This window comes from Musa acuminata, chromosome BXJ1-9 (genome assembly GCF_036884655.1).
Source record: "Musa acuminata AAA Group cultivar baxijiao chromosome BXJ1-9, Cavendish_Baxijiao_AAA, whole genome shotgun sequence".
NCBI classification, from domain to species: Eukaryota; Viridiplantae; Streptophyta; class Magnoliopsida; order Zingiberales; family Musaceae; genus Musa; species Musa acuminata.
Window position 1 is genome coordinate 593609 of NC_088335.1, and position 17048 is coordinate 610656.

The 17048-nt window shown below is 44.1% G+C and overlaps 4 protein-coding genes across 5 annotated transcripts; all 4 read right to left on the bottom strand.

Annotated features, from left to right (window-relative positions):
- Positions 1-394: 394 nt before the first annotated feature.
- LOC135594176 (glucan endo-1,3-beta-glucosidase-like) lies at positions 395-2215 on the bottom strand. Its single transcript, XM_065084589.1, has one exon. It carries the CDS (start codon positions 2180-2182, stop codon positions 419-421), a length of 1764 nt encoding a protein of 587 aa, XP_064940661.1. The 5' UTR covers positions 2183-2215; the 3' UTR covers positions 395-418.
- Positions 2216-6682: 4467 nt separating this feature from the next.
- LOC135592271 (probable 6-phosphogluconolactonase 4, chloroplastic) lies at positions 6683-8642 on the bottom strand. Its single transcript, XM_065081634.1, has 3 exons — positions 8116-8642; positions 7888-8023; positions 6683-7367 (listed from the first exon to the last, which is right to left on the bottom strand). The coding sequence occupies exons 1-3, from the start codon at positions 8508-8510 to the stop codon at positions 6882-6884; spliced, it is 1017 nt and encodes a 338-aa protein (XP_064937706.1). The 5' UTR covers positions 8511-8642; the 3' UTR covers positions 6683-6881.
- Positions 8643-8896: 254 nt separating this feature from the next.
- LOC135594177 (protein TILLER ANGLE CONTROL 1-like) lies at positions 8897-11155 on the bottom strand. 2 transcript variants are annotated; one of them, XM_065084591.1, is made up of 5 exons: positions 11118-11155; positions 10956-11016; positions 10286-10854; positions 10062-10179; positions 8897-9048 (listed from the first exon to the last, which is right to left on the bottom strand). In XM_065084591.1, exons 1-5 carry the CDS (start codon positions 11121-11123, stop codon positions 9038-9040), a joined length of 765 nt encoding a protein of 254 aa, XP_064940663.1. In that variant the 5' UTR covers positions 11124-11155; the 3' UTR covers positions 8897-9037. The 2 variants fall into 2 exon arrangements, with proteins under 2 accessions (XP_064940663.1, XP_064940662.1); XM_065084590.1 differs by lacking the exon at positions 8897-9048 and having other exon boundaries at positions 9265-10179.
- Positions 11156-12202: 1047 nt separating this feature from the next.
- On the bottom strand, positions 12203-16852 carry LOC135592272 (uncharacterized). Its single transcript, XM_065081635.1, has 3 exons — positions 15588-16852; positions 12750-13110; positions 12203-12607 (listed from the first exon to the last, which is right to left on the bottom strand). Exons 1-3 carry the CDS (start codon positions 15981-15983, stop codon positions 12429-12431), a joined length of 936 nt encoding a protein of 311 aa, XP_064937707.1. The 5' UTR covers positions 15984-16852; the 3' UTR covers positions 12203-12428.
- Positions 16853-17048: the final 196 nt, after the last annotated feature.

The window sequence follows — 17048 nt, forward strand, 5'->3', positions numbered from 1 at the left end:
TATTTGACATAATTTTATTAGGTATTAATTTTTTTCTACATAGTTCTTCTATCCGTTCGTTAGGTTTAGATGTATTGAATGGGAATCAAAATCAACAACTCCCATATGTATAATAATAATAATAATAATGTATACATATATATATATATATATATATACACACACACACATACATGGGAAGTTGATTCGCATTGTTGAAGTGGAGTGAAAAATCAACATCATCTTGCTAAATCATCCGCCAAGAGAACAGTTTATTATCATCATAATGAGTCTCCGTCAGTGCATCCGCTCGAACGCAAAGCGAGGAGACTCCGTGGGAATCAGAGTTAAACAAAAAGCAAGCAAAAGAAAGAAACAGCAGACATCAAATTTGTCTCTCTTTGTGTCTCTCTCTCTCGCCGGAGCCACCGAACCTCATTCAAGTGAAGGAGGTGACGTTGATAACCGGGCTGCCGTCAGGCTGGAAGATGCCGAAGTGCTTCTCAAACTCCTGTCCGCCCTTGGTGTTCTCGTTGAACATATCCGACAAGAAGACCTCCACCGCTTGATTCGGGCGCTTGGGCGTGCCGACGCCGTGCGACCTCCGCTCGAGGATACCCCCGATGTAAGCTGCTGCGTTGTCGGGCGTGGCGACGTTGTTCCCTGCCGTCGGCCATCCTGTCTCCGTCACCATCACCGGGATCCCCTTGAACCCCTCCTTCTCCATCGCCGTCGCCAGGGCATCCAACATCACGTCGAACATGTTGGTGTACTGCAGGCCGTTGTCGAGCATCGGCTGCGCTTTCGCTTGGAAGAGGCAGAAGTTCAAGTTGGTGCTGACCGGGTCATTGATGAAGCTGTGGAAGGGCTGCATGTTCACCATGAACGGCGCCCCGGTCTCCGACAGGAACTTCAACATCGACTGGACGGCGGGGAGGCAGAACGGAGCGAACGCGCCGTTCGAAGGAGGCGTCCAGACGGAGAGGATCTGCGAGGAACATGGCGAAGAGAGCTTGATGCTGGAATCCAGGCCCAACGTCTGCAACGCCTTGTGAAAGTTGTACATGGCCGGCACGAGGTACGGGGTGAGTGAAGCGTCCGTGTGGAGCACCTCGTTGCCGACGGCAAGGTAGCAGACCTGGCTGGCGTCCACGAAGGCCAGGACGTTCGTCTTCAACCAAGCAAGGGCAGCGTCGGCGCCGCCCGAGGAAAGTTGCATGATGTTCTCGTTTGGCACGCCGATCATGATCCGGATCCCGGTGCCCTTCAGGGCTGTGAGGACAGCGGGGATGGGGACGAAGAGGCGAACCTTGGAGATGCGATGCGACTTGAGCAGTTGGACGATGACGGAGGGGGAGGGGAGATTGTCGCCGGAGCGTCCGAAGCATACGCCCACCGAGCCGGCATTGCTGCTGCCGTCGACATAGGTGGAGGTGGACGTGGAGGTGGAGGTGGACGTGGATGACGAGGACGATGACGACGATGACGAAGGAGGGATGGAGGAGGGCGTTGCTTGGTTGCCGGCTCCGGTAACGTTCTGAGATACGTTGATGGTGGAGGAGGAAGACGAGTAGGAGGATGCAGGCGGCAATGACGAGGAGGACGGCGGCGGCAATGTCGAGGAGGAGTACGGGGGCGGCAATGATGAGGAAGAGGAGTACGGCGGCGGCAAAGACGAGGAGGATGATTGGTTGCCAGCTGTGGTAATGTTCTGAGACGTGCTGATGTCGGACGAGGGTGACGACGAGGAGGTGGTCGGATTGCCAGTTCCAGTATTGTCGTAGGAGTTTGATGAGGATGATGAGGGGGGAGTCAAGGGCGTGGAGGGGGTTTGGTTGTCGGCTCCGGTACTATTGCTAGATAGGGAACCATAAGTCGAGGACGAGGATGACGAGGAGTTTTGATCGCCAGCACCGGTGTTACTTTGGGACATGGTGACATTGGATGAAGATGATGACGACGAAGACGAGTAGGAGGAGGACTGGTTGCCACCTGCGGTACCGTTTTGAGAGACGGTGACATCAAGGGTGCCATTGGCATTGACGCCACCATGCTGCCCGTCGCCCTTGTGGTTGTGCTTTTTGTGGCCATGGACTCGGTGGCACTTGCAGATTACATTGTGGGCATCGACGACGAGAACCGAGGCGAAGAGGAGAGCAAGGAGGAGTAAGGAGAAGGGAAGTGAGTTGGGCTTGTTCGTCATGGCTTCGTTAGCAGTAGGGAGGAGGAGAAGGAAGATGTGGTGTGGAGATGAGTGAGCAATACCACCGTCTTCCTCATCTTATATAGTGCTCCGGTCTTTCTGAATTGGCGCCTACAAAGCCGTTGGGTTGACTGGGACGTTTGAATCACCGTTATTGTCTCCATTGGTCTCTCTTAATTCCCGACACTTGGTTGGGTCGCTCGTAATTAACGCTTCAAACGCTTAAATGCATTCCACAAGTCAGTGTGTTTGGTTTATGTTTCCCAAAGTGTTTCCGACTGTTTTCGGAGTTTCGAAAGCAGAAACATGACATTGAGACCCCATTGTTTTGGCTCCGGTCAGCTTTCCGCCACTCTTCTTATATATAATTTTTAAAAGATATATTCGAATGTTTGTTGTTTTATAAAATTACTCGTGTGAAATTAATGATTTCTTTTTATCTTTCATGTATACTTAAATTGGTTTATGATCCTTTTTTAAAAGCATAACATTTATGTTTTATAATATATTTTGAAGGTCGATAGAAAGTATTATCAATCAATTTTAATCTGATATCTAGAATGAAAGGACTAATTAAGACGTCAACAACTTCTTCCCTTAATATTTTTGACGCTAGAAAAAAGATATTATGTCATAAGAATGATCACCCGCTGACCCTCTCAATAAACACTCAAGTGAAGAGGCTTTGCTCTTGACCCATAATACTTTCACCTAATGGGGGCAATAAGCATCCTTTCTGTATATAGGCGCATCCACCTCGACACAAACGTTGATGTGATACTGGCATATATTCAACAATATGGGTCTCTCATCCTCGTAGATGATCCTGAGCCATATACTCATTCCCATCGAGGTATTCTTAAATCTCACTTAGCAAATACATATGTTGAAAGATGTGATATACTTCATCACTTTGCTAAACCCAATACGTGGTGCCACTAGCTCAACCACCATCACCGACTCCACTATGACTAACACTAGCGCTTACGACCTATCAAATCATCGGTCGATGGGGCACTTCAATCCCCAATTGTGAAATTCAATGGACCGTACTACCACTCTATCATACCTGAATTCGAGGCTCAATCGATAGAGTCAACAAAGGATTCCTTACAGATCTAACTATAGCATGATTGTGATGGACTTGATTATATAAAGGTTCGATTAGGAGCTCTACTTCAGTGAACAATATGACGATAAGAAGAGCTATGGATTCAACGAGTGAATGTCATAGTATCGCATTGGCGAGTCTTTCATACGTGCATCGATTTTTTGTATTATATGAAAGCATTGGTCATTAGTATATGGGGACTATATACCACTTAGAGAGAATTTCAAGTGCAAAACTAGTGAGGCCCATGGGGGGGCTTGATCATATAGAGATATGATTAAAGCGATTGGAGAGTTAGACCTCTCTAGAGCTTATATTCACTTAAAGTGGCTCAGCAAGTTTGAGGATAAGACTAAGTAAGCAAATGTTATCATGAAAGAAACGAAGAAGAATAGAATCGACATGAGCCTTACAACATGATGACAAAGATTATGCATAGGAGTTATAATTTATCATTCTATCAATCAAGGGGAATTGCTCATAGAACACTGAGGTGTTGAAGTATATGGTTAAAACGGACGAAAAAGCGATGACAAGTCCAAAGAAACTTAGCTACCTAAAATAAAGTATCATTTAGAATGAATATGAACATGGAGAAGTGTCATGGTACTGTAGAGACGTATCTATCGATCACGAAGAATGGACATAAATGCGAGGCAATAGATAGTAAGGTCATGGGCATGGTAGCGTCATGATACCATAGAGGCGAGACTTTCATGGAGTTATCGATTCCCTGCTCTCATAGAGGGAGAGCGCTTGGTCATGAAAGAGGTCGAGAAGGTAGAGAATGTAAAGGTAAACTATAAGTACAGAGATAAAACTGAAGGGTAGAGGCTATAGAATTCGTAAGACTGGTATCAATGAGCTTCTTATTAAAATAGCCGAAAGTGAGGAATTTCGGGTTGATGCAAGAGTGCTCGACCAAGAAATGAAGTAGACAGTACATGGTATTATATCTTTTCTACTCAGAGGAGTAGGCGATATAAATGATGGAGAAGATGGTATAATATCAAAGGAAACCAAAATTATTAGAGTCTTCAAATGCTTCATAAGTGTGAGTAAAATGCAAGCAAATGTTAGTAACTAACTCGATACATGAAGTACAACCATTGAGGGGGTGGGCGAAGTTGAGTAACCTTTATCTTTTCAACTCTTAAAACAATAGACGAAACTGAGTACTATAATTCTCTTGTTTATCTAGCAAAGAAACTCTACACATCTTCAAAGACCATTTGAAGAAAGTGAAAGACAATAGTTGTCAAATTCTCACAAATAGTGAATGATTTTATCAAGAGTAGATTATCCACTTTATTTTCTAATAGAATATCAATCGAAAATGGAAGTGATGCGAACCTACCTAGAGGCGACAACTAAGTGAAAGAGGAATCAATAGACAAATTTTATGAAGGAAAGACCTTAAAATCTTTAAAGTTTGTGAGACAATACTCGTTAAAGCTTCAATAGGCATCCATCTAATTCAAGCGGCATGAGACATTTGAGAGACTAGTGCATTATAAGGAAGGTCATTTCCTTTATATGTAGGATCCACATGAATCAATATGAAACAACACCGTTAGGATCTTAATAGCACTAAGAGGAGGGGGAGTACATCGTCAGCTAATCTTCATCCGACACATGATCGTCACATGGTATTCAAGGTGGAAGGAGAAGATGGAGGCCACCCTCCATTCGTTTGCCAACATGGGCAAAGGTCCAAGACAAGTGATTATGGGTTGTCCTCCCCTCCTTTGTCACTCACATGAACAAGAGGCCATTGGAGGCGGTTTCAGGTTATCTCCCATAAAATATTCTGTCCCTTTACAATCGGGTATAAAAGCTTATCTTCAACACGATAAAAGGAGGATCGTCTTTTTTTATTATTTGTGTTCATATCATATATATCGTGTGGAAACCTCTTCCAATATTAGTCTTCGTATAGGTGACACATTAGATAACCTTACACATATGGGTCCGGATTACATCGAGTTGATCAGGACGTTAAAAACTTCTTCCCTCAACAAAAATAAATATTAAAATAAAATAAATTAATTTTTGTATATGTTAATTTTAATTTTTTTGGGACGTGGAGGAGTAACTCTTGTGCAAGAGCGTTGGATCTTGGAAGAACAATTTAAATATCCTTACCATTTTCCTTGAGTTGGAATTTGATCCTAATAATATTATTATTTGGATTTGGATATTGTAATCATTAAGGATGTAATCGAATTGATGGAAGACGCTATAAATGTTTTGGCTATTAATTGATTAATGATCTCGCCGAGTACGTTGAATGGTATATAAAATTATGTTATGGTGTTTAGACCTGCATTCTCATAAGATGATTGATGGAGATATGGTATCCGACCCGCCTGACTTCTTCCTCGAGCAATGGCAATGGCAATGGCAATGGCGTTCCATATCCTCCAGCCTACTAATAGTGACCACTAAATATGATCGATGAGTAGAGGAGAACGGCTACGTAGTGATTCCCAAGACAAGAAGCAGACCCTTTAGTTCCAAGTTGCGTATTCGCATGACATGAGTGAATGCGAAGGTCACGTCACGTATTCGCATGACGGATGGAAGAGATTGGGCTCTCAATTAAAAGATAATTTTTATGCATATACACAATCTACAAATGATCAAAAGCATCCATCCACAAATCTTATTCCAACATATTTTGTAGATGAATAGGAAATTTTCTTTTGCCTGGGAAGGAGAAAAACGAGTGAGGAATGAGCAGCATGCGAGAAAGAAGTAATGGCAAGCACACAAGGTCACAGGAACCTACTCAAAAGAAACGAAGATATAGGGCTACAAACAATGCAGCTCCAACAGTGAATAATGGTAACACAACAAAGAATAAGAAATAAGTATCATGTCTCAAATATTAAGTCTAAGCAGCATAAAAATAAGCTGTTAGAAACACCAACAACAAAGAACTTCGATGAATTCCTCCAAATGGGCCTTGGTTTTCAAGAGGTCAAAGGAACCTCAGCACAAAATAGAGGCTCTGATGAAGAGAAAATAGAGGCTGAAATAGTGGCAACATGCTTTTTTAGCATAGCAAGATGTGACAAAATCATCTGTTCATAAAAGGTTTCTATTAAAGCATGTTCAATTATCTAACAAATCAAATGACCAACTCCCATAGCATATAGTCTTTAGGTACAAAATTCTGAAAAAAAGGTGATAAAAGAACCCATTGTTTCAAGGATGTCTGCCTTTAATCTGGAGAAGCGAAATTTGTGGACTGATGCTATGAAAAAAGAAATGCAGGCTTCAAGGGCACATTCTATAAATATGCCATGTTCAGACTTTCTAAGTGCTTTGCTGAAATGTAATTCTGAGCAATCGATTTTCTAAGAATGAGAACCAAAAAACCTAAGTCATCGTAAACTTTAAACCTTTAAGCTCAAATGCCTCATTGATACTACACAATGCACGATGACATAAGTATCCTCATGAAGATCATCCTACTGCAACCACTAGTCCATTCCACAACAACATGCGGAACAATGACTCTTCCAGATAAGTTATTCAAAATAAAGGCGACCATGAAACCTATCAGCAACTTACATTACATGGCTACAGGCTTGCCTTATCGTGGAGCATTGAGAGTGCTGCTTTATCAGTGAACCAAGTGAACTTGCCATCTTCAAGGGAAACCATCTCAACAGGCAGCAAATCAGATGATGTTTTCTCACTCCCCAGAGCCTTAAAAACTGCACCAGCTTTCCCAGCTCCAGTGACCACCAAGGCAACATAAGCGGATGCGTTGATAACAGGAAACGTGAATGTAATTCTTTCAGGTGGTGGCTTTGGAGAGTCCTTTACGTAGGTAACCCACTTTTCCGTCATACTCAGGAGGGCGTGGCCAGGGAAAAGAGAAGCAATGTGGCCATCCGGTCCCATCCCTATTAACATGAGATCAAATCTTGGGTACCCTGTTGTTGATACCGCGATCACACCAGCATTGACCAAATTCTTCAAAGCAGCCTCATAGTCTTCAGCAGCACCCTCCGCTGATGAGGCATCATTGATGGCGTAAACTTGAACTGGTGGAATTGGGACCTGTCGTTAAATAAATAAATAAACTAATGACCCCGAAGCAATATTTTTGATAAGTAAAGAAAATAAGAGAAGCATAATAGTGGCGTCGCCCTAAAACTTGTTGATCTCCACCACAATGAACCTCAAATTAAACAGGTACTCTGCTATTATTAAGCTCTATGTTGTTGTCAGGCCACTTATATATCCAAGATTTCAAAAGAACAATCCATGACTAAGTCATTCCTAAACTGAATCAACAAATGCAATCTACTCAAGCTCAAGAAATGAAACTTATGTATTTAATCTTTGTTCCAGATTATCCTTCAATATAAAGGTAATAACCATCCAATTTAAATCTATTTTCAAAAACTGGGCATGCAATCCAAGCTAAAACTGTCGAACTTGCATTCCATTTACATCCATTGAGTGAAAAAACTAGGGCGGCAATCATGAAAGATAAGAACTGCAAGATCAAGAGAGAGGTAACGGTGAGCAATTTCCTCTCTGCCAAATATTGCTCCAGAAGAACGAAATTTAGTACCTTAGACAAAAAACTATCAAATGCTAGCTTGTAGTTGCTGTCTTCGTGATCCTTTGGCACCACTCTTTCATCCACCCAGAATACGTGCCATTTCGCCCAATCCACCGATTCCAAATAAGGAGATTCCGTCAATTTCCTACAAAAACAGGGTTTTTTTTTTTTAATGTCTCACATTCCTAACCCATCAACCCTAGAAATCCAAAACTGACGGCAAGCACAGCTCCAAACCTGAGGGACTTGACGAGAGATCCGCCGGAGATCACCACAGTGAAGACGCCCCTTTCTTGGACGAACTTCTCCGACAACTCCGCCGTGTACTTCGCCAGCGACACGGAGAGCTCCTCGTCGCTGTCGAAGACCAGCAAGTCCTGCTTCCCATTCGCCGCCGTCGCGGTGGAAGTCGCTTCGTAGGCCATGGCGAGAGGCGGGGACAGCGGTCTGCGGTTGGATCGGAGCGGAGCAGGGGCGTCAGGACAGCGGGAGATCCTCGCGCCCGGATATAGGGTTCCGGTCGGCAGGTGTAATCGTGGGGTAGCCGGGAGCATGAAACGCCGTGTCAACGGCAGGTGGCGGAGCCGGTAAGCAGGAGCGGCAGGGGAGTGGGAGACGCCGGAGGCAGCCATGTTGCGGAGCCGGGCTTCCGGGAAACAGTTGTCCGCCTATAGTCGATCGAGTTCGTCCGCTGATATCCGTTGACATGAAGATGGACGGCTAGTGCTGTGCCGTCGAAGGAGAAAGTCTAATGGATGAATCTATGTAAGTGATGCATTGTGATCTGCGCAAAGAGAGCGATCAGAGAAGGTCGCGACTGGGCTTGCATCGTTTGGAACAGGGAACAGGATTTATCACCCACGGTTGGAATGCGACGTGTCCAGATTTAACTCGCTATTGTCCCTGAACATTGCTCTTCTAAATTTAAATTATATATATATATATATATATATATATATATATATATATATATATATATATATATAATTTGCGCATGACATTAAAGGAGAATACCAGAATTAATGCATTAAGAACATTCGAATACAATCTTTTGATCGGTAAATGTAGATTATAGACAAATAGAAAACAATAAAAGATTGCTGGTGGAAGCATCTTTCTTCAATTCGACGGGCTTGCGTGGTCTCTCGTATCGAAACCCTCAAAACAGCTCTGGAAGATGACACAAAATAAAGCAGTGAGTAGTCAATCGTGTTGGTTAACGCATTTAAATATAGAAAGAGAACTACATAAATAATGAACAATCCAAAAACTTTTAATTAATGACACAACAGTCTGCTCAAAAAATGAATTATCATGATGTCACATACTAACACAACGTCACTTACCCTAATGTGTCTTATCAACTTGTTTTATTTTGAGAATTTATAGAGCATGCATGAAGGTACTATAAATTTTAGCTTTTAGTCTGCAAAAGAATATATATCATCCGATACCATCACGACCGTCACAACAGACGGTTCTGATCTTTCGAGCACTCGAGGTTTTGGCGTAATTTGACTCGGCTTCGGCTACGATCCCACCGTTGGTTGGGCAAAATGCACCCTTCCACTCGCATGCGTGTGGGCCGCGTGCGCGGACTCGAAGGCAACTTGGACCAGCCCATGCATGTGCAGAGTCACTGTTCCCACGTACCTTCTTGTCCTCCGTAGGGCAACCGAGTTCTGCCCCGTCCGCCGCTCCCAGGTGGGGCCATTGCCGCCTCACTCACAACTCGAGCGAGCGATGAACGGGTAGCGAGTTGGGTAAACTGGGTGGAGTAACTAGTTACTGTCGCCTTTAGACGGGCGACCGTCGTACTGTCAGCGACACGGTGTTTTGGGTCGCAGCAGCGCGGCAGTCCAAGTGAGATAGATCGCGACCTCACCGTGGATCCGACCAAGGAATCATCGCCAGCTGAACTGGTGCATCGAACAGTGTCGGAGTCGAGATAAGCGAGCTGCGATCCTAATCTCAATGGAGGACTGCGTGAGGGAAGCTTGTTGAGACTCCACATAATTTTCTATCGTTTTATGTATCTTTGATTAGATCTAACCACATGAAACTACACCAAACCGGTGGCGATCACTTGTGCGATCCAGTGAACAACGATAGTACTGGCTGCAGTTCACTTCATCTGCACCTTAGAACACGGCTGACGCCTATTCAGAGAGAGGGAAGATTACCAGATGCTGCTTCCCCGGCGATTGGACGCTTCTCTGCTTTGTTTCTTTCCTTCAGCGCATCTTCCTTGGGCTCTGCCATCTCCGGATGGATCTTCTTCTTCAACATCCTTGGTATCAGCTACCCATTAGCCAACAAAACGAAGAACATATTAGTAGTAGTAGTAATCGTTCTAGTTACCTGAAGAATGTGATTATTACGGGTAACAGAGGATAGAAACATGTACTGTTTGTAGTTTTCCAGTGGTAGTGGTGGTTGCAGGTGGCTTCTGATCTCCTTTACTTTTCTTGTGCTGCATGTTATTCTTAGCATTGATCGCCTGCTGCTTGCCCCTCACATTGGTTCCGTCGGGTACTGTCTTCGCCGCTGAATCGTTGTCGCTGACAGCATTGGCCGCCAGCAGATCGGCGAGCGTCGTCCTCCGCCGGTGTCTCTTCTCCTTGTGCTCCTTCAGCAATGGCAGCTCAAGGATCTTCTCAGATCCCTGTACCTCGTGCACCTGCACCACCTCCATTATCTTCTTCTCCTCATCCTCGACCGACAACTTGATCTTAAATGACTCCTTGCGTACGGCTGCCGAAGCTTCTCTCGCTACCTCGAACAACCCAGCTTCCTCCACTTCCTCTATGACTTCTCCAACCTCTCCGAGAAGCTCTTCTGAATCGAAGTAAGCTTCAGGCACAAGGTGGTGGTGATGGCCTAAGGTGCCAATGGTGAGGATGCCATTAAGCATATCATGGAGAAGCAGCGCATCCGTGTCCGTCTCCACCACTGCCTTCTCTTCGACATCTTCATCTGGTAATCAAGCATAAAAGAACTACTACCACTGTATCTCAAATCCATAACTCGTTCAGGGAAATTTAACCAAAGGATTGCGATGACAAGCACGAACGGACCTTGTGAAACCTGGGAGTAGTTGTTGCCGGAGTGCAGTTTACGGTGCATCCAGTTGAAGATCTGCAAATGTACGCAGTTACAAGTTCCATGGAGAAGCCAGTCAAGGATTCAACAACAGTAAACAGCAACTAGTTTCTGCAGAGGATGCTTGATGCACTTACTTTCATTTCTACGTGTCAGGGATGAACAGTCGAAGAACCGAAGCCTACTGCAATGTCGGATTTGAGCTGGGAGTTAAATAAGCAAGGAAACCGTGTAATCATTGGAGGGAGGTGGGGTTGCAAAGTCCTCGGATGCTGAGGGAAACTAGTATGAGATTGTAGATGGAGGATGTATTTTTCTGTCAGTCTCGGAGTAGCTTGTAATAAGCATTGGGAGTGAGATGTGTTTACATCTGTTTGGAAGTACGTCAAAACATGGTGGGAAATAGTCCCGATCCGAACCCATCTGCATGCTACTTCTCGGCAGATGACCTGATCCAACCTGACTGCATTCCATTTACAGCTGGAGATGCATGCAACGTCGTCGTGATCCTTCCTTTTCTAGGCCACGTTCATGTATCAAGAAGGTGACACTGTAACAGCTCGCTGGGTCAACCGAGGAGCACTTCAGATGAACCTTTATGCTCCTCTGAGAACACAGTCTCAACAATTTGGATGAGTACCTGAGACTAACATTTCTTGTCTCTTTAATTATTCTCGATTGGAAAATTCATGTGATGGTTTTTTTGGTGTATACTTAATCGTGTGATATCATTACAACTAATCAGGATTTGAATCATCGAAACGATTGCGTATTGATCTCGAGTCATTAGTGTTGTAGTTTAGGTGAGGCACACCCATCCTAACCCAACGAAAGATATGTGCTTTCCTGATCCGTAAGCAAGCTCATCTGCTGCAGATATGGGTAATGGGATCCACTCTCAAAAGTGGCCTTGACATCCACCCACTTTATAGACAATCATCTTTACAAGTTGAAGCCCCACACTGCAGGGGTTTTCCATCTTGCATTGTGAGCCTCTAAGTTCGAGAATTAGCTCCCTTTTTCCTTTTTTTTTTGCCTTTTTTGGTATCTTGTCTTTGTTGTTGTTGTGTTGCTGCTGCTATGTGGTGGTGATGATGGTTGTGTTTGGGTGGTGACTGGTGAGAGGGATGGGTAAATAGATATAACAGCAGTGTAGGTTGGCCATGTAAAGACCTTGGTTGGATTCAAATATTGATCTATGTTGAAAGGAATCCAATGCGCATAGCATCAAACAAGTTCACAGAAGTTCTTGATATGCACATCAGATTCTTTGATTACACAGTGTTAGAGACCTGCCTGCAGTGGCACAAGAGACATTTGTTGTTGTCATAACAATGGCTTCATTCAATGAACGAGAATATAAAAGATGATACAGGCTTTGCATTCACTGTATCAATTATGTAAAACAGCAAAGACTAGCTTCAATCTGCAATCGCAATTTGCTTGGTCTATCTCCTTGTTGGAAAAGGACTTAATACCCTCATCTTAAAGCAGAAGTCTAGAGCAACAGCAGCAGCAAGAAAGATAAAGATATTCTCTGACACATACACTGCTCCATCAATTGAAAATGAGATGAAAGTTTCAGCATCCAGTTTCAGAATCCTCCCAGTCTCAGCTGCCGAAAGCCCTGCAAATTCATGCACCGCCATTCAACTTCGAATCCTTAGTGTGCACTTGCAATTTTAGGGAAATATAAACCACATGAGCAATAAAGAATGTGTATATGCTAACTCGTATTCAAAGCATCGCAATGACTGGGAGATTCATACCCTTGATTAAACCAAAGGCTGCACATGTCCCTGTTTTGAGTTGAAGATTATCCAGGTCTTGTCTTACCGTGTACCGAAAGGTAACTCCAAATAAAGCACAGCTAATAGAAATGACTGCCAAGTCAAGAATAACTTGAGGGACGCTAGTAGCTTGATACAGATATATAGGGACACTAGCAAGTGTGCCAACCACAGATGAAACTACAGCAGCCTTTGCAGATTCTAGTCTCTCTTTCTCTTTGTTAATGTCTTCGAAGACAATATCAGAATTATTGCTGTCATCCGTATTCGCTGACAGGGATCGCTGAGCTTCTTCCACCTTTGCCCTTGCTTCTAACAATTCCCTTTGAGATTGTGCAATCTTAATAGGACAAGGGAAGTAAAATAAGAAATAATCCATTCAATTGCACAAATGACAAAAAAGATGCATCTTAAATCAGCTTATAGCACATATGAAGAGTTTGGAATATTGTGTCTCACTTCCAAATAATCTACATATAGTTCTTACTATTTTGGTTCGTTTCTTCTGCTAAAAGAGTCCTCATGTTATATTGGTTGTGTGAACATCTATTTCTCATCTGTTGAGTAACCCCATCTCCTCACCTGATAAAGACTAATTCTAAACTAAAAAGAAGGGAAGTCGGCAGCTAAAAAGGTGAGATTCAATCAGTCACAACTCTTCACAATCTCTTGCACTCACAGACAGCTGCTAAAAGTTTATTTATGTAAGATGGCTTTCTCCTGTTGAATATAAATTGGACAAATATCTTTGAAATGAACAAAACAAAAGCTAGTTTCTTAGCCTTCTTGCTATTCTTTATCTGAATTCTTTTTTTTTAGTGGGCATGCAATCATAATGCTCTAATTTTTTTGACCCACTTCCTATGTCCTTATTTTAAATTAATCTTTGAATTTCCTGGTTTCCTTCTACTGATTGGTGCTAGAGAACAATGTCATTAAGAAGGCAACCATATGGATTAATTTAGTTGGATGCCATGTAGAGGGTGAAGGCATCAGAGTGAGTGTCCTAAAAGTGAAGGAAAAACACCTATGGATTCACCAGAGTTCATGTCGCCAGAACCCCCTTTGATGCTTGGGTGGAATGCAGTGGAAGATGCAAAGGAGCTAATTAGAGGGCCCTCATATATGCAACCAAGAAGATTATTTTATTGGTGACAGCAGCCAGCCAATAGAAGCACGCCTGCCAAAGCTGAATAAATTGAGGATAAGGGAAAATTGTTAGACCTAGATTTGGCCATCTGCTGGCAGGGATAGGTTTCTCCACAGTCCCTACATTCTGCACAAAGTGCCAGAGATCACGAGTAGTTATGGCAATGGCTTGCACAAGCAGATCACAAGCAGTACAGATCTCAGAGAACATAAGCGACAGCCCCTAGGTTCTAAACTTGGGGCAATTAAGAACTTGGGCTAGTAGCTGAGTCCTCAAAGAGGGTTTTAGGGCATAAGTAAAAAATCATCGATGTTCTATGTGGAAGATAGCACAAGGGGCCAGTGACCCCTATGCATCTAAAACAAGGTGCCATCTCGCCACTGATAGCAAACTAATTATCTCAGATATATCCATAGTTTCTTCTTCCTGGATCATCATTGCTTTTGAAGTCCATCCTTGGGTCGTCAAATTCCAAATAACATCCTATACTTTAATCTTCAACTAAATAAAGAGGGTTATAACAAAATTATATTTTCTATATTCTTCTGTGCTGAGGCTAATGACAGAGCTTCATGTCTGTAATTCATTAGGTTAATAAAGTTACTTTATGAGGTTTTTTACAATAATTTCTTCGTAAATAAGTGTGATAGCAATTGGTAATCTGAAACAAGAAATGGTCAATAGATCATGCAAGGGCAGTGCTACATTCTGCTTACAACATAAAGGTACCACCCACAACTGTGGTGCATAAGGGGTCCAAGAACTAGATTCTTTTTTAATGAAGAGGTACTGTTATAGCAAATTACATGAAGGTCATCTGTTGAGATCTTCTAGCTGTCAACAATGTGAAACATTTTGCTCAGGAAAGCCAAAAGGCCATAACAGTCAAAAGATTGAGATTTTGCAAAGGCCTAGACGAGGTACAAAAAATTGACTGCCTTTGTGAGCTGGTGGTACATAATTGACAAGTTTAATAGGTCAATTTTATCCAAGAACAAGAAGGAAAATTGTGTATACCACGCTGTTTGGGAGAGCAACCAAGCTTATGGATGTGAAGCTGGTTTTTAAGTTAGAAACACTCTGCAGTATGCAAATTAAAGTTATCAGTGAAGAAAAAATACATTTGCTCAGGCAACCAATTTGTGATAATGGTTTGATATTCTGGTTCCAAAGAGTGAGCCTTTGCAAAGGTGTAGACAATTGGCTATCCTTCAGGCTGGTGGCTATATATGACAAGTTAAAGTGTTCAAAATTTTCTAAGCTTAAGTAGAGGAAAAAAAATATGATCATGGTGTTGGAACAAGTGGTGATCCTGATTATGGAAGTGAAAGCTGGTTCTCAAGCAAGAAGCCCTTTGCAGATTGTAAAATGAACAAAAGAATGTGATGGACTTATCTGATTTATTTCAATAAGGTAGTTATTTTTTTCTTTTTATATTTTACTTAAAAATGATGACAATGCTTCCTCATGGAAGCCCGTGGTGGTCAAAAAAATCATTGGGCATTTCGTCAACTATTTACATGGCCAACATATGAACCGCACAATTTATGTTGATATACACACATTAAGCATGACAACTTCAAAGGGTGAATCAATTAATCAAATAACTTGACGGCTCAAATGACTGGATGCATGAAGTCATATAACAGGGCAAAGAGAGAGCTCACCTCCGCCTCGCGATTTTGGAGCTGGCGCATGTACTCCTTAGCCCTCAAGACGTCGGCTGCCCGGCGCTCGATGTCCGCGAGAGCCTCCCTCGCCCGCTCCACCCTGGCGGAGGCCTCCTCGAGCCCGTCGAGTAGGGCCTTGTTCTCCTCCCTCCTCAGCAGCTCGTCCACCATGCCCGAAAGCGCCTCCTCCTCCGGGCGCGACCCCGTCCCCTCGGAGTTGGCGCCGCATCGCCACCGTCGCGGAGGAGAAGAGGAGGAGGAGAGAAGATTTAAGCTTGAAATTGGTTTGGGGCGGTGGATATGGTGAGGGTCGGTGGAGATTAGATTTCTTGAGCGGAGGAGGGAGGATGACACGCAGCGGAACTGTGGGATTGCGGATGCCGGAGGCGGCATCACAAAATCTGTAGCGGAGAGACTCCGGGCTCGAGCTGTCACCGGATATGATACGAAGCGGGCTAAGAGCCTCTTCTGGCGATGCTTTTCCTACCCGTTTAGACGCACTCGCATCAGTTACCCGCATTTTGGATGGGAAATCGATGGCACTTATGTGGGCCCCGTTTTACGTGCTGCATATCCGCCCGCCTCTCTGTCGGCGTACCGGCCCGTCCACGGACGGGAGTCTCTCTCTAGAGATCAGAAGGAACGGCCGCCTCTCTGTCTTTGACGGCGGCAGCTAACGCTGGGAAACCCAAAGCAAACCCTCGTCTCCTTGCCTGCAGAAACCCTACCACTCCAAAACCCTCCATCGATCCTCACGCCCCGCGGATCCAGCCGAGCCCTCACCACCGCCATTTTCATCCCCGCCCAAAAAACCCTTGCTTGCACCTATTCGGTCGTCGTCGTTGCCGCTGGAGTCGGACGCCTCTTCCCGGAGCATCAAGTCACACCTCGCCGCCGGAGAGACCCTCGACGGCCTCTTTCTCCGCAGCGCCACCCCGATCCTCATCGACAACACCGTTCTCCCGGGCTACGGCTACGTGGTCGTTGGCATGAGGCACGGCCCGGGGAGCGTCCCTGACTTCGCGTCCTCGCCGCCTCACGCATGCTTGCCGGAGGAATTAAAGGCGAGGGTGTACGACATGGTTGCGGGCCGCGGTGGAGGACGTCGGTGGTTCCAGCTGGCGGAGACAGAGATCGGCGAGGAGGGGGCCGAGGACGAGAAGCCCAGGGATGGGATGGGTCGTCCTGGAGCGAGTTAGGCGAGTCGAGCACTTCAACCCAATGGACACGGAGTGAGTTGACCCGGGAAGACCCAAAGTAGAGCAACTCAACCCCACCCAGGAAATCATCGGTTAGCCTTTGTTGTTTCTTCTGATCATTTTATTTTCCCTTTTTCTTTCTTTTTTGTTGTTGAAGCAGATTTTTCAATAACTCTACTAATTGGAAAATGCTAAGTGTATGTATGTATATACATTGGTTTATTATTTTTAACATCAACATCATGTTGTCGTTTGATAG

Excerpts from the sequence above, each read along its gene's own strand:
- LOC135594176 (XM_065084589.1), bottom strand. The coding sequence starts at position 2,182 with ATGACGAACAAGCCCAACTCACTTCCCTTCTCCTTACTCCTCCTTGCT.
- LOC135592271 (XM_065081634.1), bottom strand. The coding sequence starts at position 8,510 with ATGGCTGCCTCCGGCGTCTCCCACTCCCCTGCCGCTCCTGCTTACCGG. Across the intron at positions 8,024-8,115 it reads TCTCTCGTCAAGTCCCTCAG|GAAATTGACGGAATCTCCTT; the intron begins GTTTGGAGCTGT and ends CTGTTTTTGTAG. Across the intron at positions 7,368-7,887 it reads TTGATAGTTTTTTGTCTAAG|GTCCCAATTCCACCAGTTCA; the intron begins GTACTAAATTTC and ends ATTTAACGACAG.
- LOC135594177 (XM_065084590.1), bottom strand. Across the intron at positions 10,855-10,955 it reads CTACTCCCAGGTTTCACAAG|ATGAAGATGTCGAAGAGAAG; the intron begins GTCCGTTCGTGC and ends CTTGATTACCAG. Across the intron at positions 10,180-10,285 it reads CCACTGGAAAACTACAAACA|CTGATACCAAGGATGTTGAA; the intron begins GTACATGTTTCT and ends GCTAATGGGTAG.
- LOC135592272 (XM_065081635.1), bottom strand. The coding sequence starts at position 15,983 with ATGCCGCCTCCGGCATCCGCAATCCCACAGTTCCGCTGCGTGTCATCC. Across the intron at positions 13,111-15,587 it reads TCCAAAATCGCGAGGCGGAG|ATTGCACAATCTCAAAGGGA; the intron begins GTGAGCTCTCTC and ends TGTCCTATTAAG. Across the intron at positions 12,608-12,749 it reads AGCCTTTGGTTTAATCAAGG|GGCTTTCGGCAGCTGAGACT; the intron begins GTATGAATCTCC and ends ATGAATTTGCAG.